At 40.4% G+C, this 25290-nt stretch overlaps 3 protein-coding genes across 3 annotated transcripts; 2 read left to right on the top strand and 1 right to left on the bottom strand.

Annotated features, from left to right (window-relative positions):
- Positions 1-4936: 4936 nt before the first annotated feature.
- On the top strand, positions 4937-11200 carry ywhaba (tyrosine 3-monooxygenase/tryptophan 5-monooxygenase activation protein, beta polypeptide a). The gene is made up of 6 exons (XM_083668833.1): positions 4937-5060; positions 7286-7586; positions 8011-8134; positions 8503-8666; positions 9042-9137; positions 9249-11200. The coding sequence occupies exons 2-6, from the start codon at positions 7293-7295 to the stop codon at positions 9303-9305; spliced, it is 735 nt and encodes a 244-aa protein (XP_083524959.1). The 5' UTR covers positions 4937-5060; positions 7286-7292; the 3' UTR covers positions 9306-11200.
- A 3195-nt stretch (positions 11201-14395) lies between these two features.
- tomm34 (translocase of outer mitochondrial membrane 34) lies at positions 14396-20249 on the bottom strand. The gene is made up of 8 exons (XM_083668746.1): positions 20004-20249; positions 19544-19682; positions 19237-19336; positions 18235-18387; positions 17946-18103; positions 16764-16911; positions 16455-16581; positions 14396-15079 (listed from the first exon to the last, which is right to left on the bottom strand). The coding sequence occupies exons 2-8, from the start codon at positions 19671-19673 to the stop codon at positions 14978-14980; spliced, it is 918 nt and encodes a 305-aa protein (XP_083524872.1). The 5' UTR covers positions 19674-19682; positions 20004-20249; the 3' UTR covers positions 14396-14977.
- Positions 20250-22368: 2119 nt separating this feature from the next.
- cox6c (cytochrome c oxidase subunit 6C) lies at positions 22369-25290 on the top strand. Its single transcript, XM_083667600.1, has 4 exons — positions 22369-22461; positions 23316-23430; positions 23837-23968; positions 25189-25290. The coding sequence occupies exons 2-3, from the start codon at positions 23326-23328 to the stop codon at positions 23960-23962; spliced, it is 231 nt and encodes a 76-aa protein (XP_083523726.1). The 5' UTR covers positions 22369-22461; positions 23316-23325; the 3' UTR covers positions 23963-23968; positions 25189-25290.

Below are 25290 nucleotides of genomic sequence, written 5' to 3'. Positions count from 1 at the left end.
CCACCACGTTAACTGTTTGAGAGGTTTTAGACCTTAATAGTTTAAAACGTTTAATAGGTATCAAAAAGCTTTTATCTGTGTTTATTATTTGGAGTTTTTAGCACATTTTACAGTTGAAATTATGAGTATGTCGAAGAACAATAGTTGGACTTGCTGAAGCAAGCCCATTAATAATAACAATAATAATATTAATAATAATAACTTGCTGAAGCAAGCCCACCTAATATAAGAACAATAGTTGGACTTGTTGAAGAAAGCCCACCTCATAATAATAATAAGAAGTATGAGCAACAACAATAGTTGGACTTGCTGAAGCAAGCTCACTAATTATTGTAATTTAAAGGCCCACATGAGTCATTTTGATGTTTTTTGCTGATGTATACATACATCCTGGTGCTGCACAATGTTATTGCACAATGATTGAAGTCAGAAAATTGCCTTTTAGGTCAAAGTATGTGTATTCTGGGGGATACATTCTATTTTCTTCCCAAAACAATTTCCCAAGTGCCGTGACGTATGACATTTCATATAGCTACAGAGCTCCGAGGTGTGCCGTGGCCAGCCTGTTTGTAAAGTTAGCTGCAAAAGTCAGATAAAACTCTCTGAACCCCGTTCACCGTTTTTTTTGGCGACTAAGTCAAAGATCCTTTCGATACACTTTACATTTTATAGAGAATTGCTCCTAGATGCTGTATATCTGGCGTTACTTTCTCAAATAGCTCTGTGAATGACTAACATCATCAGTCGGTGCATCCATTCTTTGAGGGGTTTTTTCACGAGAAGCCAGGAAGCAAAACTGGCTGGCGTGGGCTTTTAATTGTCATTGCCATTACAGAGCTTTCATGTAACCTTGTAATGCAACCTCAGCTTTAGGACTTGAAATCAAAGTCATTCTTGGACCCACTGTAACCAGTGAATAACTTGTTAACAACGTTGTTAACACCTCAGTGCAGCATCAACACCAAGAAGCAAAATAGAAAGGCTTGGAAAACTATGCTGCAAAGACTTACACTCTCTGTTTGAATGTTTCTTCAATGTTGTTTTGATACTCAATATGCTCACACAGAAGACTCCTGTTTCTCCTGCTCATAGTAACATAACTCTTTTAGAAGGTTTGTTACTCAATACTTTTCAAATACCCCCTTTTCCGGTTTAAAACATTGATACATATCCAGCACTTCAATTTTGATAGGACTGGGTCTTCTCTTAGTTGACTGTGCTTATTTTCATAACCCTTCCAAGACTATTACATTCCTCTCCATTCTGGTGCACATGAACATTCCACCTTCTGTCGAATTATTTGATGTCCCAAAATAACCTATACCCATTGTGAATTGAGTCATGCATATTAACAACGTATCACGGAAGAAGGCAGGCGATAATCACCTTAGAGACGCTGCACCATGCACTGATATGGTTACATTGAGTCATAAAAGTAGCATCGGAAATGAACAGAAATAGGAATAATCCCTATTTTGCCATGCTCTAAATGTACAGTAGATGTATTTTTATGTTGGTACTGTTAATAGAGAAAAACAGAAGAACAGTGTAACAGTTCCAGACAAAGGACCTACAGTATATTCTGAGAAGAACTTTGTATGTCCCAGTATGTAAGATTATACAACCTCTGAGGTCTGGACCTTTATGGCACAAGTGGTTGTTAATTTCCCTTGTCTATACCCAGTGTCCACAGGGTTGATGGTCCAAATCACAATTCTGTCTGATCCCTTACATACAGTAGAACTTAACCACAAAGCTTGGGAATGGCAAATATTCATGAGGTCAGAGAAGATTGTTACATTTTGCCCTCAGATAAAGGCATGGAGCAGAGGTCTGTTTCAGAAAGTGTTCTCACTTATTTCATTGAAAGACAGTCCTGTTTGACTGATCGGGGAGTCAAACCTGTCTGTCAAAACTCCAAACCAATTTACAGTATTGTGAAGGAGATTTCATTGATTGCCAATATCTCATTTTCTAGGCCACTGTAAGGGCTGAGTTATTGTATTGATTACGCTTTGAGAGAACGGTAAACTCCTCGTGAATCATGTCAAGGTCTCAATAACAGCTGCTGATAGAGAAATGAATGGCTTTTTTGATATTCATATGAAAGAGGAAGAGGGTCTATAACTTATTAACCAATATAGAGCTCCTCCTTAAATATGGATGTCAAGTTTTCACAGGCTTTGCATATTTATTTATTGATGTTTTAACTTGAATTAATCATCTTAATTATAGGTTTGTTCTCTTAGTTTTTAGATTATGTATGTGTCTTAATTGATGTTCCACATTTTGTATTTGTTTCCTTGTTTTACACTTGTAATCTGCTGTACGATATTATGTTCTGATTATTATTGTGCAATCCATGCAACTGATCAATGCTTTAACCATCTACCATGCTAGTATATCATAACAGTTGAATTTGTGTGCATGTTGTATGTTCCATAATGTTCCTATGTCACATCACATACATTGCCCTGCATAAATAATGGGACAATAAAACAGTTTTCTTCTTTTGGCTCTATTCTCCAAACGTTTGGATTGAAAATCAAACAATTACTATGAGTTTAACGTATAGATTCTCTGCTTTTATTTTAGGGTATTTGTGTACATATTGGTTTCACCATTTAGAAATGACAACACTTTGTGTACATGGTCCCCCTATTTTCAGAAGTAATGGGACAGATTCATATAATCTCCAAATTAAGCACTTATGTTTAGTATTTGGTCAATAATCCTTTGCATGCCTGAAGTCTGAGGCCCATTGAACCTACCAGACACTGGGTATGTTCTCTATGATGAAGCGCCATCCAATGAATTTGAAGTAAATCTTGGGCCGATCTGTTTTTCTCCAAACTCTCCACTTGCAGTCATTCTGGTACATGATAATATTCATCTCATCAAGTACTTTTTCCAGAACTCTGCAGGCTTTTTAGGTACTTTTTTAGAAAACTGTAACCTGATCATCCTTTTTGAGGATAACTAGTGGTTTGTACCTTGCAGTGAAGCCTCTGTAGATGTCTGGTGATGTATTCTGTGGATGGTAGACTCTGACACATTCACTCCTACCTCTTGAATCGTGTTCCTGATCAGTGGGACAATTGTTTTGAGGTTTGTATTAATTATTGTGAACATTTTTGGTCATTCACTGTAGAAGTTTTCATTGACCTACCAGCCCATTTGCGATTGCTGAGCTCGCCAGTGGTTTCTTTTTAATGATGCTCCAAACTGTTGATTTTGGCAAGCCTGATGTGTTGGTGCTTCCTTGGCATTCATTGACTTTCATGTTGTCAGACACCAATAGCAGACTCCAACAGCAAACGCAAAACCTAGAATCAATACTAGACATTGAGACAGCTCTCTTATGTCTGCACAAATGTTGTGATGATTAATTACCCCGGACGTACCAGAAACTGTCAAGGAAATTGTCCCATTACTTTGGGTGCCCTGAAATAGGGGGACTATGTATAAAAAATGTTGTAGTTCCTAAATGGTGACACCAATATGTACACAAATACCCTCAAATAAAAGTTGACAATCTTTACTTTAACCTCATAGTAATTGTTGATTTTAAATTCAAACTTAGTATAAAAATGCTTCACTGTAACATTACATTAACATTACGCAGGGCACTGTATATGCTTAGTGTGTACATTGCAAATGTGAATTTTGTTTCCACCAAAACAAAGTCATATTTTTGAAGAGTATCCTTTTAAGAGCTTTTGATACGGCTTATGGTCATGAACAATCAACCGCCTCTGACTCCCAAAAACATAGCATCCACTACCCCCTGCTGGCCGTTGCACAACATCACATGACAGCGCAGAGACTGGAAACACCTACTGGTGTGAGGAATGACCTTTGGCTTTCATTTCCTCTGTCTCTGCATCAAATAATTTTTGTGAAGAAAATAATGGTCTTTCACATCCTTAAAATGATTTTGTCATACAATCAATGAAGTTGAGGCAAATGGATAATACATGTATATTTAAACACTATTATTTTTGGTTGATTCTTAATAATATTCTGTTGTATCTATGACCCCGGCAAATAAATTAATTCCAAAATGAATTTGAAATTAGACTTCACACAGATGTACAGCGTTGTGTTGTGTTGACTGTGTAAAGACACATCCATTTTACAGTAGACCACTTTTAGCATACAGTATATGTACAGCCTAATTATCATCTTCAATAACTTGGATAAACTGCATTTACCAGAGAGCCCCCCATTAATGCAGAGGGCTGCAGCGCTTAATTGAGATTTAAGATGTGGTTCAGCTTGTTACCCTCTGGGATATGCCAATGATTATGTACTGCCAGTTGACAGACCACCTGTCGGGTACAGTATACACCTTGGTCAAACACACTGTGGAGTGCAACTGGGTGACCTTAGTGCAATACATATAGATCCCAAACTCATCAGATACTACTTATTAAAGCATGCAGAATCTCAAAACACCTAAAGCTAAAGAATGTAGTTTGCTTGGACAAGAAAGCAGCAGAGCGACAATTCACATGAAGGAGAGTTGTTGAACTTGTTGATTTGTACTATCATCCCACTTTTTCTAGGCAGTAGCTTGGTAGTACAGTGGTATATAAGTATTATTAGTAGGGGACCTTGCGGTAGTAGTAGAATTAGTAGTAGTAGTAGTAGTAGTAAGCTGTAGCAGTAAAGCAGAAGTCAAGTTTTCAGTGTTATAGGCTGCAAAATGTGATTTGAATCATTCCTAGATTAATGTATCCAAGCTGTAATGTGACATGAACTAACATAGATCTGTCAGCAACTACTTGGAAACAGTAACTATGGTGATCACTTACGTCATCATATAGTGGTTACCATGGTCTTTATGACGTCAAAGGCCCTGTAAAATGCTTAGGAAACCCCGGAGTGTGGTTACCATAGATACTGGCGGGGGGAGGGGTGGGGTTTAGAGGAAGCGGAAGTGTCAGCGCAGGCGGAAGTGGTACTGCCCTGAATATCCCGAGCAGCGAACGGAGGACAGCTTGATACTCCCATCGTTCACAGAAAAAAAAAAGCAGGATTCAAAATACATTCTAAATGTGAGTTCACTTGCATAAGATCGATTATAGTATTATCTCCTTGGTGGAACAGGTGATTTTGGGCTAATAACAACCCTCCAATGGCCCTATTCGCTCTCTATGGCGGAAGGTGCCTATTGTGGTTTGGGGCTGGGTACAAGGACTTAGGCCGAGACGTGTGATTGAATAGCGAGCTAGGGGCTCACAGGCTAGGATTGAGATTATATTTGAAATCAGAGGGGAGATATTGCATTGAAAATATGAGCCATCTAAAAAAACTGCTCTCAAATGCCAATGTGTGTACAGTGTGTAGACAGTGAAGCACACGTATGGCCATTTTGACAGGCTAACAATCCCTGTCTGGTCGTCGTGAAATCCAGAATCTTAGCAAGTGCTAGCAAGCTAATGCTAGCTCACGCTATCTCCAGCCAATTTACAATTGACGGGACTGCAGTGCACAGGCCTTTGCGATTCATGATCAATAAAATGTAACATGTATATTAGCTACTAATTAAGATGCGTGCTGGTAAATACAGTGTATTGCTAACAAGTTACCATCTTAGGTTAGTTTTGACGGCTGCTACCAAGTGAGCTAATGGTATCTCTCCATCTTAAAATTCCGCAAGGGAATGCGACAGAGAGCTGAGAGGGCGTAGCTAGCCAACTACCTACATCTTCAATGAACTGGAATCTAGCAAGCTAGCGCTTTAGCGATGAGGGTGCCCGCCGATTTAGAGCGCAATGCTGCAGTATTTTGACTTTGACGGCTTACTGTAATGGTGGACAATGAATCGTAGATGGTCATTGCAATGGTTTGCTATGCAGGGATCTGTATATTTATGGACAACGCGGGTGTCAGATGTGTTGAAGGAATCGATCATGTCAACTCAGGCAGCGCTCGTTTTGGGATCTTGAATTATGTCAGAACTGCGGGTTACTGCAGCTAATGACAGTGAATGTATTAACTCGGCATGATAACCTTGGTATTTAGGTTACAATATGGATAACGTTAGTCCACAGGATATTCAGTTAAAACTGACCGCTAGTATGACAGTCAGAAAGAGCAAGTCTGGCCTTTTAATCACGTCACACAGATTGACGTAGGACAACAAGGCCACAAGAATAAATTCAAGCAATGTGCTGGCTAGATTGCCCAGGGGCGTTGTCGCTGAAATGTCCAAATGAAGTCATACCGTGGAGTTTATCAACAAGCATCTAGATAAGAGTCATCCGGGAATTCCCTAATAATCCAGCCAGATAAAGCCTAGGTCGCGAGTTCAAAAGTACCCGAGCAGCAAGTTACCCGTGTATCGTAAATAAGCATTCTCATTGAAATACACTGCACTTGTATTTACTTAACATCATCAGAGTGTTCTATATGCCCTCAATGTATTTGACACGATAAAGAAGGAAATACATGCTAGGCTGTTCTTATATTTTTATGCTCCTCAGAAACTTGTGTTGACAACAGGCTATTTCTTTATTCAGCATCAGGCACTACCACAGGGGAGAGATGACTTACCTGACATCTGCTTTAACAAAAGGTTGAAACTAGTACAAAGTTAGATTTCAGGGCCCCACTATGCAGTGCCAGAACATGTTTTTCATGTATGAAAATTATGAACAAAGTACATACATTCATCAAATCAACTCTTTGGCCTGTACTTAAGTGTTTAATCTAGAACAAGTCAGAAGAACAACTTGGAAGAAAACATTTCCTGGTACAGAAAATTCTGTGAAGAATTCTTGTGTGTAGTCTCTTCTTGGTTTCAAAGCTCTTTTGTTTCTATTAAGCAGTGATAAGATGTGTTATGTGCTAGACCAGAAAGGGGTACTAGAAAACTTACCAATATTAGCACATGTTCCTCTCTCGCCAAGGAGTGCCTCATTTGTGACTCAAAATTATGTGAGTAATGGCTAATAAACTGATTAAAGACTACTCCAATGGCATGTCCAGAGACAAATAGCACTCTGTGGCCTCAAGTTGTTGTTCAATGTCTTCAAACTCCTTTAACCGCCTTACGAACTGTATTCATGATACTGATGGGCTGCTTGTGAGACTATAATTCTATGGGAGAATCTCAAATCTAAATTGGCTATGTCTCCTCTCCATCACTTGTGTTCTAAAAATGAGGAGAGGTCATCACTTCACTTTTTGAGATGCACCATATGTAATAGAATTCTAGCTCTCTGATGATCATCGTAACGACACCCCCCCCCCTCCCCGGTCTCTTTCTCCCTTGCAGCCTCGCCATGGACAAGAACGACCTGGTACAGAAGGCTAAGCTGGCCGAGCAGGCCGAGCGCTACGACGACATGGCTGCGGCGATGAAGGCAGTGACGGAGCAGGGCCTGGAGCTGTCCAACGAGGAGCGCAACCTGCTGTCGGTGGCCTACAAGAACGTGGTGGGGGCGCGGCGCTCGTCCTGGCGCGTCATCTCCAGCATCGAGCAGAAGACCGAGGGCAACGAGAAGAAGCAGCAGATGGCCCGCGAGTACCGTGAGAAGATCGAGGCCGAGCTGCAGGACATCTGCAACGACGTGCTGGTGAGTGAGAGAGAGGCTCCACCGCTGGCTGCAGGCTAGAGGCCGCTGTGGCTAGTCCCTGTGGGGCCCGCTTATCTCTTAAAGAGGACTAGTGTTCCCTGGTGCAGAGGGAAAGGAACCTGTCATGCTCTTCCATGCTGGGCGGGGCATAGGTTAATTTACATTTCAGGGCGGTCTAGGAATTGAATTGGGTGTGGGGATTGTGAGGGGGAAAGGCACTATTTACGTATCCTGCATTCGTTTGAGTTGATATGAATTAGCCTGGATTTCATGCCCTTGGTCTGGGTTGGAGGGAATATGACCCCAACTTACGTTCCGGAGCATGGCTTGTATATCGTGATGTTTGTTTTTGTCTTTTCGTTGCGGCCAGGTGAAAATGAAACAGTAGAGTCGACTCCTACTAACCCCTCTTTCTCTCTTTCAGGGACTCCTCGATAACTTCCTAATTGCCAACGCGTCTCAGGCCGAAAGCAAGGTCTTCTACCTCAAAATGAAAGGAGACTACTACAGATACCTGTCTGAGGTCGCGTCCGGAGACTCAAAGAAGAGTAAGTGTGAATGGTGTCATAATAGCCTGGTATTGTATACCTCGTCATTTTTTGAAGACTTCCACTCAGAATGTTAATCTGAAGCTGCCCTGTGAAGGTAAACTCAGGCCCTGTGCAGAAACACCCTGTAGTCCCTAGACACTTGTGTAGATCTAAAAGGATTAGATGGGTATAAGAGGACATAGTGAAGCTACAACAATCATCTTGCTTATACTTACCGAGCCATGTGTCTAGGGAGAAGGGCCTAGGGGTTGCTTCTGGACAGAGTCATTAACTATCCAACCAAGGCATGCGAGTTAATGCCTCCATTCTTTTTGGATTGTCTCCCCCCCCCCCCCAATCCTCCTCTGTTTGATCCCTCCCCTCAGCCACAGTGGAGAACTCCCAGCAGGCCTACCAGGAGGCCTTCGACATCAGCAAGAAGGACATGCAGCCCACACACCCCATCAGGCTGGGCCTGGCCCTCAACTTCTCTGTCTTCTACTACGAGATTCTCAACTCCCCAGAGCAGGCCTGCAGTTTGGCAAAGACGGTATGCACCATCACTCGCTCTCATACGCGCACGCACACACACACACACACACACACACACACAGCCTGCCGTCACACCGCATGATGTGCATGTTACAGCAGGAGACTCTAAATCAATAGGCAGTGCAAACACCCCTCCTCTGTCCTGCTGGGTGACACAGCCGTGCTTATTAGCACCCATGCTGCTGGCGTTCACCCAGACAGGAGATCAGAAATAGACGGTGTGTATTGGGCTTTGTTATTTTAAGTGCAGCTTTTTTGAGCGGGACGTTTTAAAAGCTTGTTGTTAGAAGCGGTGTCTTTGTGTAAGTGTTGGGATCGTGGTATTTGGGGTCTGAATGAATCATTGCCCCTATTGACCTTGCTTTCCCTCCAGGCATTCGACGAGGCGATCGCTGAGCTTGACACCTTGAACGAGGACTCTTACAAAGACAGCACCCTGATCATGCAGCTACTAAGGGACAACCTCACTGTAAGTGCGCCTCTCGCTAACACTATTGTAAATGCATTAGCGTTAGCTACGCGGAGAATCGAGTGTATAAATCCACTGACCTCCGATGTTTGTTTTCTTCCCTTTCTGCAGCTGTGGACATCAGAAAACCAGGGTGACGAGGGGGATGCCGGCGAAGGAGAGAACTAAAAGGCGTTGCACTTCACTGTTAATCCACCCCACTTCTTCTCTTCTCTCTCTCTCTCTCTCTCTTACACATATACAGCCCATACATCCCCCTTCTCCATCCAGCCCCTCCCCTTCTGTATGACAAGCAGCATGAATTGTACCTGACCTACCAGTTGTGCCCTTTTCTCAGATAACTCCGAGGCAACAGGGTAAACGCTCCGTCGTTAGCAAGCCCAGTCTTGTTGGGGAGGATTTTAAAAAGAAAATTTACCCGGTTGAGTAGCAAGGCCCATTCCTCCCCTCCCCCCCCCCCCCCCCCCTTTACCCCTCCCTTTGACCCCCCTCCCCCCTCTAACATTTCAAAAGATATATGTTCTTTCACCTAGCAAGTTATGCATTTATAGTATCCCTCTTTTTGCTTTCCTAGTGTACTGGCGATTGCTGGTTTTATTAAAAAAAAAAAAAAAGGTTATTAAACTGTCCGTTTATTTTCAACAAACACTGTGATGCTTAGTTTTTCTCCACATTTATCACAAATGAATACAAATTCTGGTCGTTAAAATTCAGGACTGTATGGTTTTGAGTAGCAGTGCAATTCTGCTGTGGCCTCATACAGAATGGTCTAACAGGCTGTATTGTGACACTGACTAACATACATATTGCTGTGTTATCGTTCATCGTTTTTATTTTTGCATATGGAACTAAAATGAATAAAAGGGACCCTAGGTTTTGCCATTCCACATCTGTCCAGTTCTAAAAGAAGAAAAAAAAAAAGAACATTCCATCAGAATCTAACCGTAAGAAGATAGACCTTTTATGAGCAAACTGGAGCATTATCCTAATGTGCTGTCCTAGAACAGTCGACATACAGGTGCTGTTTGACATCAGTACAATGATCCTCGTTTGTTCTTAAATGTTATTTTTTTCCCTCTTTTTTTTTTTTTTTTTTTTTTTTTTTGCTTTGCATAATGATGACTCACACTTTTTGGTTCAAAAACTGTAAAATTGTAAACATTTTTAGAGGTAAATATAAAATCTGTCTTAAATTTAAATGTTGTTAACCTTGCTTGCAAAGAAACACCTTGAAGCCGTTACGTTGAACTTTTTTCTAGATCTTGGTTTTTCAAGCCTATCTTGAAGGCCTTATGCTGACAGTCCAAACTGACCAGTCCTAAAGTTTAGAGGTTTCCTCCATGAAGTGATTTCCAAGAGAATGCATGCTTTTTTTGCCCATACAGAGCTATGTAGGCAAGTTCCCCCCTCCCCAATGGAAGCTGTGTAAGAGGTTTTCTGTTGTAGAGTCAGAGAAAGCACTGGTGCAGTTGTTTGTTGTGTGTATCTCTAGACTGAGGGTCTGTCAGAGGGGACCATCTTGTAGTTTGTATGCGGTCAGTGGATGGGTTAGATTTTGGGAGTAGTGTAGACCTTGTTAGAGGTAGCTGAATTCACTCAGTGTCACAATACCTTTTCATCACCATAACATTCCACTTAGGTGTAGAAGTCATCTGTCTCAGTCTGTCTCGCTGAAGACAGTGTTTCATGCACTGAAGAAAAATCTCCCCCTTAGCTGAACAAATGGCAGTTATTCTACGCTTGATAAAAAATGCAGTAGTGAATGTGGAACCGAGCCTGTCTGTATATCTGGTATCTCCAATTGCTTTGTTTTTACTGACCAGTATTCTGCCTAAAGTTTGCTTCTGTGACGGTTTTATTGCTTAGAGCGCACGTGGTTGTGAAAATTTAGAATAGCTTAAAAAACATAAAATGAAAAAAAAAAAAAAAAACTACCCTGGTTATTGACGTAATACTAGATTTGTGTATGTCTTTTAAAACAGTTCTAGTTTCACCTTACATGTTATAATCAGGAAAGTGTAAAAGACAATTTAAAGTGAAATAAAAGTTTTATCAGTTCCAAATGTTCCTGTTTTGTTTTTGTAACCACTGGTTATGGGTTGTGTCTAACAGAATTACTGCATTTAAAGCACCAGTTGAAAGCACATCTTCATACCTTTTTACTTGAGTAGGCTTTATTTCTGATAAATAGTAATTTATCAATTGAATGATGACAAACTTATTCATTGTAAATATAGATTTTAATATCAGCACTCCAGAATTATTGTTTGAACTAGTGCTTTTCGTAGTTATTGGGACAGAGAAGCATTTTTTCTTCTTTTGGCTCTATACTCTAAAAGTTTGGATTTTTAAAACAAATTACTGTGAGGTTGAAGTATCGGTTCTCAGCTTTTATTTGAGGGCATTTGTGTACATATTGGTCTCACCATTTAGAAATGACAACACTTTTTATACATAGTCCCTTTATTTCAGGACACCAACAGTATCGGGGCAGATTAATATAATGTCCAAATAAAGCACTCATGTTTAGTATTTGGTCGCAAATCCATTGCCTGCAACAACTGCCAAAGTCTGTGACCCATTGATTCCACCAAACACTGGGTGTGTCTGGTGATGCTCAGCCAGGACTGTACTGCAGCCATATTCAGTTGGTTGTTTAGAGGTCTTTTTGCCTCAAGTCTCATCCTCAGCAAATTAAATACATTTTCAATTGGATTTAAATCTGAAGATTGACTCGGCCAGTCAAGAACTTTGTATGGCAGTACAGTATGTGTGGGGTCATTATCCTGCTGTATGATGAAGCACCTTCCAATGAGTTTGGAGGCATTTGCTTGTACTTGAGCAGACAAGATGTTTCTGTAGACTTCAGAATTCATTCTGCTGCTGCCATCAGCAGTTACATCATCAATGAAGTGAGCCAGTTGCAGTAGCAGCCATACATGCCCAAGCCATAACACCACCTCCACCATATTTCACAGATGAGGTGGTATGCTGTGGATCTTGAGCAGTTCCTTTTTTTCTCCACTTTCCTCTTGCCATCACTCAGGTACATATTAATCGTTGTCTCATCTGTCCACAAGACCCTTTTCTAGGCTTTTTTAAGGTGCTTTTACTGAACTGTAACCTGGCCATCCTGTTTTTGAGGCTAACTTGTGGAAACTTGCAACGTAGGCTCTGTAGTTCTGCTGTTGAAGTCTTCTACGATGGTAGTATCTGACACATCCACGACTGCCTCCTGAAGTGTGTCTGATCTGTGGGACAGTTGTTTGGGTTTTTCTTCAGTCATCCACTATAGAGGTCTTCTTGGCTTAGGAGGCCGTCTGCGATTGCTGAACCCAGTGCTTTCTTTCTTTTGAATGATGTTCCAAACTTGTTTCTGATAGATTTCTTTCAGATTTTTCAGCCTTATAATGGCTTCCTTGACCTTCATTGACACAAGAAATTCACAACTCTATTATGCCTGTACAAATGATGTGACAGAACACACCTGACTAACCAGAAACACCTGTCAAGCCAATTGTCCCAATACTTTTGGTGTAATATGTATAACAAGTGTTGTTTCTAAATGGTAAAACCAATATGTACACAAATACCCTCAAATAAAAGCTGAAAATCTATACATTAACCTTATAGTAATTGTTTGATTTCAAATTCAAACTGTTGGAGTATAGAACTAAAAGAAGAAAAAATGCTTTACTGTCCCCAATAATTACTGTGTCTTTGGGCATCCAGATCTCAGATGGTCCTCTTAAGTTTCTATTATTAAAAGGACTCTGCCTGTGAACTCTCAGAAATGAAACTGAACAAGAACATGGCACAATATCATGAAGTGCACTTGTTAATCTCAGTAAAGACATTAGTATTGTGTCCCCAGAAATGGCTACTTCTGGGGTCAGTTTCTCAAAAGCTTTGTAGCTTAAGTAATAATTTCTCCCGACAACCCAGACGCGAAACCGTGAGGTAGTAACTGTAAAAGCAATTTTTGCAGGTCATTTTTGGTGCGTGAAAGAACATAAATGAAGAACATTGTTGGTGTAGGAGAGGAGTGAGTCTGGATTTTCAAGACATCAAGTACTACTTTAGCTACAAAGCTTTCGGGAAACTGACCCCTGATCAGAAGAGGATGGGCAGAATTACTTAATGGATGTTTCCCAAAGTATCTCTTAGTTTGTCCGAGCAACTGTTAGCTTGCTGTTCTAGAGATTAGGCCCTGGTTGCTATGAGGGATCTAGAATTGAGGGAGATAAAGCAACATGACTATTGACAAGATGCATCTCAAACTTTGCGCTGAATAACCCTGAAAAATGTATTCAATTGAAATTGAATCTAGTGTTATGGTTTATTTCGTCTGAAGAAACAGATACTTAGTGACTAATGGCATAACAAGACATTATTTTAAAAGACCCAATGCATGTATTTGCTCCTACAGTTCCTTATTTGAAGCCCCAGTGTTAAATAAGTGGAAATGATGGACCATCATCAATACAGCATTAGCCTAGTAATGTAGATACAAAAATGCTTTTATCAAACACCCTCTATCTAGATTTGAGAAATATTTCTGCTCTAATGAGAAAATAAATCAATTAACATATCATGAACCATACAATCAACATTTGAGCCAAAATTTGATGTAAAGAATTAACAACATAGGTTCTATAATGTATCTTTAAAGTGACATTATCAAAAGGAGATGACACAACAGCATTCTCACAAACACATTAATTTCAATGTTTTGCACCATGAGGTAAGCATTTATACATTCTACAGAATAATATGAAAATGTGCCGCAAAAAGTGCCACAACCCTGAGAGATGAGATTGTTGAAACGTAAAATACCGCTACACTGTAACTCCACCACTGCAACAAGTAATCCAGAGTCAAATTTACCAACAAGCTGTATTTAAATATTCCATAATTTAGCATCAACAGAACAATGAAAGGGGCTAAAGTGTCTCGACTGCTGTCACCTATTCAGCCCACACAGGAAGATTGAACCAATATGTGCACTCTTCCACTCTACCAAAAAACAAAGGATTCTACCAACAGCCAAACAACTATGAATGATTGATTATTCATTGATAATGTATCTTCCAACATGTCACACAGAGCAGGTTAAACATGTTTGCAATCCAAGTAACCATTGGTAATCTAGATTGCCATTATTGATCAACCTTGGTCAGTTTACTAATACAGGTATCCAACCTCGTCTCTAATCACATGCGTCATGTGTGTAGAAATTCATAGATTACTAAGATAACTAATGAAGAAGTTCATTTATTGAAAACATGACATGCCTGACACAAATGAAACATGTTTTTTATTAAACAATTTATACCATCTTTTCTGATGGCAGCTGAAATACAGTACAAATGCTTAGTCCTTATGAAACGATGAATAAATTAAAAAAAAAAAATGCTCCATGCAGTGATTGCATGATGCATAATGAAGGCATATGTACTGTATATGATGAAGGTTTATATATAAGCAATGCATTGACTGCCCCCCTCTTTAGTAGTTGTTCTATTTCTGCTTCCCATTTCTCCACCCTTCTCCTCAAGTGTGCACTTGTGCAATTCCCCACATGGATTTAAAAGCAGAGGTTTGATTTAAACATTTAAGCTTTCCTACCTAAGATCCATGTGGGGAAGAGTACGAATGCATACTTCAGGAAAAGGGTGGGTAAATATGACAGAGCACATCATGACTAGGTTTGAGCTAAACAGGCCAGCACATACAGTACACAGGAAACACTGCTTCTATGAGTGAATACAGGCACTTCAGGCATGTACACTGGTTCAGCGAAGGGTCCCTCAAGCCATAGACGTCCCATAGTCACAAGATCACTTTTTCTTCTGCACCTCCAGCATGAGCTTCTGTGCGGCTTTGTTATCTGGCTCGACTTTCAACAAGCGGTTCAGGTCTTCAACACAAGCTTTGTATTCCTGAAGGGCAATATGAACAAATATGAAACAATGTTGTAAACAAGTTCACATTATCATACACATTGGGGTGGTTTCAGGACAGTCCTGGAGAGTTTAATTTAATTTAGGACTAGGCCTAATTCTAACCAAGAAATGAAAAAATAAAATGGATTTCTGAATTCTGGATTTCTTAGCTTTCGATAAGCCTACTTAGTTCTGGATTCCTATGGATTACGTGAAGAAAATGTTTAAAACATTTCTGTACATTTGAAGAAAAAAAAAAAGCAATTGTGTAGAACGAACGTATTATTGGCAACAACACAGCATGAATCTGCAACAGAAACCAAGAAAAAGGCCTGGACTACCAGTTCTATAGTAACCATGTATTCAACACAAATGAGAAAGCAGGTAAACATAGATGAAGCCTTAGGCAGCGTACACACACATAGCGGTTTTGCCTCAACACTCCGCCGGTTGGCAAGGGTAGGTCACTCGTGGGCGTTTCTACTCCACTACTTGCTTAGTTTTAACAGGCACTTAGACAAGATGTGTTCATTCCCAATCATTATGGGTCGCATTTATGTTGTGTCCTGACTTAGCTAATTTACATTACATCCTAACCCTAACCCTGTGGTAAACTTTAGCCAGCTAGCATTCTGCCACCTTTCTACCGAAACAGTAAGACTGTAGTGGAACTAAAGTATGGCTGTATACCATTTAGGAAATGTTATGAGGCGTACCTTTCTCTGTCCTCTCGATTGGTTATCGCCTAGCACCGCTGCCGGTATTTAAAAAATTAAAATTAAAAAAAAGACCTGGATCCTATTCTGTCTCGTCACACTACTAGCCAGATCGCCACAGAGGGTCGTATCACCCGAGGTCTCGTCAAATCGCCATCTTCTATTGACAATGAATGACCACTGGTCGTTTTGTCATGTCGCCCCATGTGTGTACACAGCTTTAAAGGGATACTTTATCCAAATAACAAAATCACATGTTTGCTCCTTTACCCTGAGAGCAGTCTATAGACAAGGACAGACCACACTTTGGTTCTGTTTATCTACTGTAGCCACTGTCACCAACCACAAGCTGCAAATATTTTGTAACTAAAAAAACTATTTAATTTCATGCCCAAATCATCTTAAAGTAACTAACATCTTAAACTAATCTTAAAGCTAAACTAAAGGGCTCTATTATCCTTTTTCTAAATTATATTGAGATGATATTGGCATGACATTTAAAGAGATTGACCTCGGTTGGTTTTCGGTTACCATGTCTGAGAAATTATATTTTAGTTTGTCCATTTTAAAAGTGCAATTTAGTTTGCGTAATCTGTGTTGGGGAAATTGACCCACTGGATTCTGTACTACTTTTTGTTAAACTGAGAGGTACTCACTTTCAGCTCCTTGTATGCCTGAGCTCGTCTGTACAAGGCCTTGATGTTAGCACAATCAAGCCCCAGAGCCTTGGAACAGTCCTGCACCGCCTCCTTGTACATCTTCACTGAGAGGTAGCATAGGGCCCTGTATGGTTCAGAGACAAACATTACCCCTCAGATAGAAATTATACACATCCAGTATTAATGCAAAATCTGTTATTGCGTCCGTAGAGACACATGATGATGCAGATGGGAACTGCTGTGAGGTATTTGTCTTGCCAATACACTGACAGACATACCTGCTGGATGTAGTAGCATGAGCCTCACCTGTTTGTGTAGGTTGTGACTTCTGAGGGATTGTGCTTCAAGCTCTGTGTGTATTTCTCTATGGCTTTCTTGGGTTCTCCTTTCTTCACCAGTGCATTGCCTTCCTCTTTCAGGGCTAAGGCTTTTTTAGTGGCCTCCTCTCTTGGGACTGAAAGGGAAAATATTACAATATTTATCTTGCGTAAGTAACACGTAGTATTTTCTGTACAGTAAGCAAGGAAAGAATCCTCTAAATGTGTGTGGTGTACGTACAATGAGTCTACCCTGTCTGCCCCGCTGGTACACAAACCCTTTAACTCGTAATCCCAAGCTCTAGCGTCTTAACCATTAGCCTACCAAAACGTTGGTCGTGGTTGGCAGAGGGCCACACTACTTCAAGCCTCCTAGGGGTGACATCACTGCACAATGTTTACTAGCTGATTCACGTCTGCTACATAATCTCTTTATTTTGCTAGAACTGCACTTCCCCTTCAGGGCCAATAATGATTAATAAGATTCCATTCCAATTACTATAAATGTTTATGATAAGTATTTCCTGTTATTCAGCATGTTAAAACTACATAAAAGATTTGAGTCTTTTTTAGGGATGGACCGATATGAAAATTCGGGACCGGTACCAATAGCAGATATTCATATAACACAATCGACTGATACAGATATTTTGTTATTCATTTACCTATTTGTATCGTGGCATTAAATAAATCAATATTTTGCTTTGGATTATGCTTTTCAATAAACACAAATTCAATCATACTATAAACTACAAGGTGATGGAACAACTTTTATTATTTATTTCTATGAAAAAATAATGGATCAAAACAATGTAGCATATACTATGTTGTGAATGTACAGCTGTAAGGGCCCAGGGAGTTATGGGGCGACACAGTGAAGGAAATAAGGAAGTGTTTTTTGGGCGTAGAATAATGGTAAGGAGACACATGGTGAATGAAGTTCAATACTGAATCCAGTTTGTCTTCTACCCAGATACAAACATTACAATTACACTTTATTATAATTCAAAATTAAGAAAAGATTCCTTTTTAGATTAGACGCAATAAAAGCAGCACTATCGGTCCCATTTTATGTTTTTTTTTTTTTTTTTTAAAGCAATCGTCCAATATCGATTGCTGGCCGATCGATCAGTGCATCCCTAGTCTTTTTCAGGTTCTAAGTGTCTCATACCGGACTTATCTTTCTCCCTGGTGCCGTTGTGTTGTGTGGTTGGTGCTGGGCTTGTAGCTTGAGACAGTTTTTCTTTGACAGCCAGGGGGACAGTGGGGACGGGTGGGAGCTTCTCTCTCCATGAGGGTCCATCCACTTCAGTCAGAACCTTTGTCATTCTGGAATGAGAGGCTGCTTATCAACTTGTATATTCTACAGTCTTAGTAAATCCTCTTTTCATGACTTAAGTGACGTTCCCAAGGGCATTTACTAGTCTACAAACAGTGGATGAAGGTTTTACGATATGTACCTGTTAGTGCCATCATGAGCTGCCGGTATATTACAGTCTATCTGAAAGGCTGTCTTGTAGTCCACGTAGGCTAGCCTGTATCTCTCCAGAGCTTCATATGCTGTAGCACGACGGAGCAGAGGCTTGAGGCCATAGGGAACAAGATCCAGGGATCTGGGGAAAAACAATGGTGTTGGATAGAAGTGTTAATGCAACAGTATGGACAGCAAAGACAAAGAAGCCATTCCAATCTCACTTCTGTACATGTAAATCATAGGAGGACCTGTGCCCAGATAAAGAATCAACTGTGGCACCGGTCTTTGTCTACTGTTATGATGCGTCATCACTGTATGTCATCACTGTGCCACTGCTGTATGCATGCTCGGTTGGAATAGAACTGTCTGGGCAAAGGTTGTTGGTTTGTCATGTGTACATACAGTTGCAGAAGTCTAGTACATGTCTAATGAGCATTATTGGGAAAAGATTATACTGATTGATATGTTCATCAAAGCCCACACATTGTCAGTTTACTAGTTGAAGGGAACAGGGAACTCGTTGGAAACAGAATTAGCAGAGTAAGAAACCAAGAGGAGAGCTTTTAGCTTTTGTGTAACACTGCTAAAGGCTAATATCGGAGTGCATTGTGGTATATGAGGAGACTAGGTTCAAATTAAGACCAAGGAAAGTGAAAGAGAAATGCACAGCAAATGGTCCTCCAAGAGACCGTTGTAAAGAAACACTTTGACATCTTTCCTGTCAATCTCTATATTAATAATATCAATAAAGGAGAAATGCCCTAAAAAAATATTTAAACCCCCCCCCCAAAAAAACACATTGACAACTACCCAATGTTCTTAATGATATCATACAATCAATTTGTTTTCTAACTAACGTGGCATATACCAAGTGGTTTCAACCTTCCGTTGAGGTTGGCCTTAAGCGATGCTCTGTGGAAAATGCGAACAGTGCTCTCTCTCTCTCTTACTTACTCTCTTTGACATGAGCAGCAACAAGCCTACTTACACTGTGCAGTCCTTTACACATTCCCCACAATTTCCATCTTTCAGATAGCTCGCCGCACGGTTCGAATACAGGATACTCAGGTCGTCTGGGTTCTTCTTTCCTGTGTGGGCCATGACAATTAACATTTAGCCGGTGATTACATTTCATCATCATGTAGTGCATGACTCCAAGGATAATATATCAGAAAGATGGTCAAAGACAACAAGACATAAAGCCGCAATGTTGTGACGGGGGGGGGGGTGCTACCAGTGGATGTCGCACAGGGTGGTAACAGCGACACCCTTGACTGGTTGGTAGCTACTGTTACCTGACTTCTCCACCTCTTTGATAGCCTGGCTGTAGAGAGTGACAGCCTCCCCATATTGTCCTGCTTTAAAGCGTTCGTTGCCTGCTTGTTTTAACTCTGTCCAAGACTGTGAACGGCGCTTCTGTGGCATCTTTACTTGCTGTAACACATAACACACAGGTTGCAAATAATAAGTAAGCGAGATAACTAGCTAGCAAGGTTTATGTAGAGCTAGAGAACGTTACATATGTCGGTCGCTAACTTGTAGTACTGTCTGCAATCCAAAACAACTGTAGCAATAAGTCGTCAGCTAGCTACCTATAGCAACGAGCTAGCTTAGCTGGGTTTCCATTCAGCGACAACAGTGCTTTGTGAAGTTGTAGCTAACTGTGAAGCTAGCTAACTTCTGACGGAATTGGCTAGCTAGCTCGCTAGCTTAGTAGCTAGTTCCCTAGCTTACGCTCCTGCTGTGTCCACTTACCGGTAAATACTGCCGTACAATGATGATAGCAAGCAAGCTAAGTTAGCAAATGATTTATATTTTACGGCAAGTAATCTGTTGGTTTAAATCCTAAGAAAAACTAAATCTTTGGTTAGCTGATACGAGATAGGTAAGTACTGTAATTTGTTAGCCGTAAAATGAGTATTGCTAGGTACTGCGGAGGCTTTGTACTAAGTGAGACGCATGCTCTCGAGTCTTGGTTCAGTGTCTGGGTAAGGAACTCGCTCTATGGTTTCTGGTCGCTTCTCGCAGGGTGTTGAATTTCAGTTTCAGTTCTTGCTTTGGAGAGGAGGACTCACGTGTGCCTGTTTTCTATTTGAAGACCAGGCTGAATGATCAGTAACCCAAGCCCAGAACGCCTTAAGCAGACTGGTGGTAGAAGACAATATTGAAATAGTCACATGTTGCTAAATCCTTTGGGACTCTATTTTCACTTTCCAAGGTGAAAGTGAAGTGAAGCAAGGTGATGATGAGGTGATTGAGTTGGGTTGAGTTAGGCACATTCACCACTGGGTTTTCTGGGCCTTGGTAACTCAACTGTCTGAATTGTACTGTTCTTGCCTTGAATATTCATAAAGTATTTGTCTAACAGGTGGCCATTGAACCTTGGACCTCCTGCACAAAAAGCCCAAGCATCTACCGTTAGGGCGTTAGGGCAAGAGGATATTATGGTTTTAGGGCGATGTTTGGGTCTCAGGCACCCATCACAAGAGTGTAATCATCCCTATCATCCCCATCCCCCCTTTTACATCTTCCTCCCAGAGAGACCAACCGCACGTGGTGGGGATATAACCTGCCCGGGTCTCCCTAACACCAAACCTGAGTGTCAAAGAGGACATCATTTGGGCTTAGGCAGGGCTAACCATCACAAGAGCATTACTTGCAGAAGATTCACTATTATCTTCCGTCGTAGACTGAAGGCTACATCTTGACTGTCCCTCCTAAAGACCTCTTCATCCCCACTACCCCCCGTACAGTTTCTCTACTGTAATTCTTTTTTTTTTTTTTTTTAAGTTATCCTTCCTTCTTCTAGCATTGTGACTGCCCCTGGTCCTAGCATAGATTTGTTTTTCTTATGATGACTGATGTATAGATGATTCACTTACTTTAGACAAATGTACTTGTTGTAAGTCGCTTTGGATAAAGGTGTCTGCTAAATGTCTAAAATGTAAAAAGATGTTTTGAATACAGATTTAAAAAGTTGCAAGAAGATTTTACAATCCTCTGATCATTTTCCACCTTCAGGTTGGCCTGCTGTCAAAGTCATCAAAGATGCCTGTGACAGCATATTGTGTGGACAAAATGAATGTGGATGATTTAGGCTATGGTATACGATACATAAGACTCCAGTTTCCCCTTGACACATGCATGCAGGTTTAGGTAACACAGTTGTGGTCTGATGATATTGGAATTCAACAGTTGCTCTAAGCCATTGGAATGATTATCTCCACTTTATCTCCATCTACAGCCTCTGGGTCAGTGTGATGTAAGTGGTTCAGAAAACTATGCTCACATGATGAGTAGCCTATAACCTTGCCTGAGACCTGAAGACTTGTGTTTAATAGCTCCCCAAACTTGTACCTAGGTTTTATAGTAACATAGTCTTGGGCTGTGTAGGTGATCAGAGTTCAATAGCAAGTATCTCTGTCAAGATATCTTAACCTCATGGCACACACTTATGCCATAACTACAGGGTTGCCATTCTAGCCCTGCTTCAACTATTCACCTTCACATGTCATATGTTTATCCACCCTCAAGCCACAGTGGTACACATTCTCAAAAGCCCAGTATGCTATTTTCAAAAGACAAAAGTTAACACTGACATGTCTTCAAAGGCTTGAGACTTGACCCAGGTTTCGCTGAAAAATAGTGTCATACACTATTAGAATACCAAAATACAATATGCAAATTCATTGGCTTACAGTATTTGTTGTGCATATTTTCCTTCCAGAAGCCACATACAGCTGTTTTTGTCACTTTTACTTTTCCTTGGCCATGAAACATGGATTAATTGGACTTTTTGATACATACAAAAAGTATCTCTGACATTTATTTTGTTAGGCGTATATCATTAGGGATCTTTAAACTGCTATGATTTGAATGCCTCATCTTGTCCTGAATCATGATGTGGTTTAAAGAATGTGTAATATACAAATTACACATCATAGCACTGCTCTGTACAGTCGAGAGCAATCACAACATCAGGTAATACTTTTTCATGGTTCACACAACAATGTAGTCAAAGCAATATCAGAATATGCCAATGAAATCTGATCATGCATCTAATTTGACAGGTACATTCCTCCATGTCCTGGTTTGGCCCCTTTAATTACCACAAGTAGATTGTCCCTCAACGGGTCCTGTAGTATTTCTTCCGGTACATCAACGAGTCAGAGCTGTGTGCTAGCATATTTGGTGAAGGTCGTGAGTTGTACTTGTAAGTATGAAGTAAACTGACAATGCTGAAGTCAATATTTTCTATTCGACACATTATAATTAAGATAACTGTAAGTGAGTGAAACGTTTGATGCTCGCCTGTTTCCCAATCAAATAGAATTTTCCGTTATATCCCGCTACCGTAATGCTGGTTAGCAAGCTAGCCAAAGTTTGTTAGCTCGCTCTGCACGAAGCTGCGACGTTTTCTATAATCAGTGCCAAACTCGAGTGTATTGACAGAGTTCTGTTTGTTTTCTATATAGATTATGTTGTTACGGCCCTTAGTCAGTGATTTGCCCAGTATAAGCGGTAACATTGGCTAGCTATTAGCGCCCTCTCGCCTGAGTGTGGCTGCAATGTGTTGCTATTCCCATTGACTTGAGGTCTAGTGTAGCTAGCTAGTTGTTTATTAGGTTATTATAGATGTCATATGAAGGGAATCTGCGTGCAAAAATGATTTAATGGACGTACCAATCCGTTTTAGAGATGTTTAAAGCTAATAGCAAGCAAACACTGAACCATATTTCATGGCTGGTGTCCTTTTCAAGGGGACGTCACACATTGTACTGTTGGCAATGTCTGACCTTAGACAGACATGTCGCTAGAAGTATTTGTCAATCCACCATTATAACAGCAAACGTCAAAGCATTATGACCCACTGAAAGGACTTGAAGCAGTACTGTTGTTTATGAAGTCGCTGACAGTGATGCAAAGCTGATAATGGGCAATATCTTCACTGACAGGTGGTAGAACCATTGAGTTATTAAATCATCCACTGAACATTTCCAAGCTTTGCTGTCGCGTAACAAGTTTTCTCTGACTAATTTCCTCTGTAATGTTCTCTGCAATTTCTAGGTGTTCCACGATGTCTCTGGCAAAGCCTGTCATGCGAAACCTCCTGGGGAAGCGCCTGAGGTTCCACTTGCCCATCGCCTTCACCCTCTCATTGATTGCTGCCGCAGCTTTCAAGGTTGGTTCAAATCTGCTGCAAGACCACACCCGTAGCTGCTTATGAGAACACGATCAGTGCATGTTATAGGCAACAGTAGATGCTGTATCATGAATTTGTAAAACGTACTCATATATTTATATAATATATACACTCTACCTATTTAGATTAGGACTCATGTTTCAGCCATGGTGTATAACCATGTGTATATATTTTCAATAGGGCAGTTAAACATGCATGAAATTCTTCGTGTAAATAGGGTGTTAAGTTGACGGTTGTGAAAAGACAAAGGGTTAAGTCTGCCATGGAATTATTAGTTATTGATTAAACTGAAAGTTAAGGGAACAAGTATGATGTTGATATTGTACTCAAGAACAGGCAACAGGAGGATGCTCATCTTTCTAATAAGACATTGTTGTCTTCACAGTATGGTGTAACAGAGCCCAGGAAACAGGCCTATGCAGACTTCTACAAGTCGTACGATGCTGCGAAGGACTTCGCAGCAATGAGGGAGGCTGGCATTTTTGAAAGTGTCAGGCCATCTGGTGAATAAACCCCTGTGAGTATTTCACCACCAATGAGACATTTAGTTTAATCTTTTATCTCCATGGCCAGGAGTCAACTCGCCCTGCGGGTAGGCATAATGCACAGGATTTTGTCCCAAGCAGCCTAGTGTTGAAACACTTGTCCAATCATCCGTCTGGGCCCAGTTTCCAAATGCTTCGTAGCTAACATGGTACCTTTCTCCCGACAACTCAGTCGCAGGAGAGTAACAACTGTAAAATTGATGTTTGATCGTCAGTCCTCTACATCATCAAACACAATTAGTTACAGAGCATAATTTTTGATATGGGACTTGGTAGTCAAGAGAAATAAAGTGCCTACAAGTTGGCTACAAAGGTTTTGGGAAACTGGGCCCCGGACAATTAATGGAATCTGGTTAACATTGCGCCTGGCTGATACAAAAGGCTGATCACAAAGCAGCCCTCCAGGACAAGGAATGACTATAGATCTCCAGAGGAATGGACTTGACATCAATATTCTCTTTATTTGCTGTGTTCTATTTGCATTTTTCATTCTACTGTGTTTGCTTCATCAAAGAAAGTCAATCCAATCAATATTTCACTTTATGTAGTCGTGCAATAACAGACTTTGCTCAATCCGAAGAAGCATATCTTATATCATATCTCCATTGTCTGTAATATAAAATAATGTTACATTTTTCAATTTGTAACTGCAATGTACTGTTATGTCTGATTTGAATATTCTTCTTTGTGTGTCTCAGTCGGTAGAGCACGGGGCTGGTATCATAGTGCCTTCAGAAAGTATTCAGACCCCTTCACTTTTTCCACATTTTGTTGTGTTATAGACTCAATTTAAAATTGATTAAATTAAAATAATTTGCCACCAATCCACACACAATACCCCAGAATGACAAAGCAAAAACAGGTTTTTAGAAATTTCAGGAAATTTATTAAAATTGAAATACAGAAATACCTCATGTACATAAGTATTCAGACCCTTTGCTATGACACTGTTAAAATTAGCTAAAATGCATATTATTTGTAGGGTATTGTGTGTGGATTGATGGCAAATTCTTTTAATTAAACCATTTTAAATTGAGTCTATAACACAACAAAATGTGGAAAAAGTGAAGGGGTCTGAATACTGAAGGCACTGTATACAATACAATAAAACAAATATGCTTTCACTGCTCCCAAGTTGCTATGGAAAACAGTGTCTCCTAAATGTCTTATATTATGTTCTTCTCTGTTTCAGCTGTCGTCCCGTTGGTCATTCCTGGTCTGATGTTCCTGCTCTCATGTTATTTACTGATGTGAACATTACTTTTATGTTCTCATGAATAAACTATTCTCTCCA

Source organism: Argentina silus, assembly GCF_951799395.1.
Source record: "Argentina silus genome assembly, chromosome: 4".
Lineage (NCBI taxonomy): Eukaryota > Metazoa > Chordata > Actinopteri > Argentiniformes > Argentinidae > Argentina > Argentina silus.
Note: the sequence above shows the minus strand (reverse complement) of the source record. Positions and strands in the feature narration are given on the sequence as shown.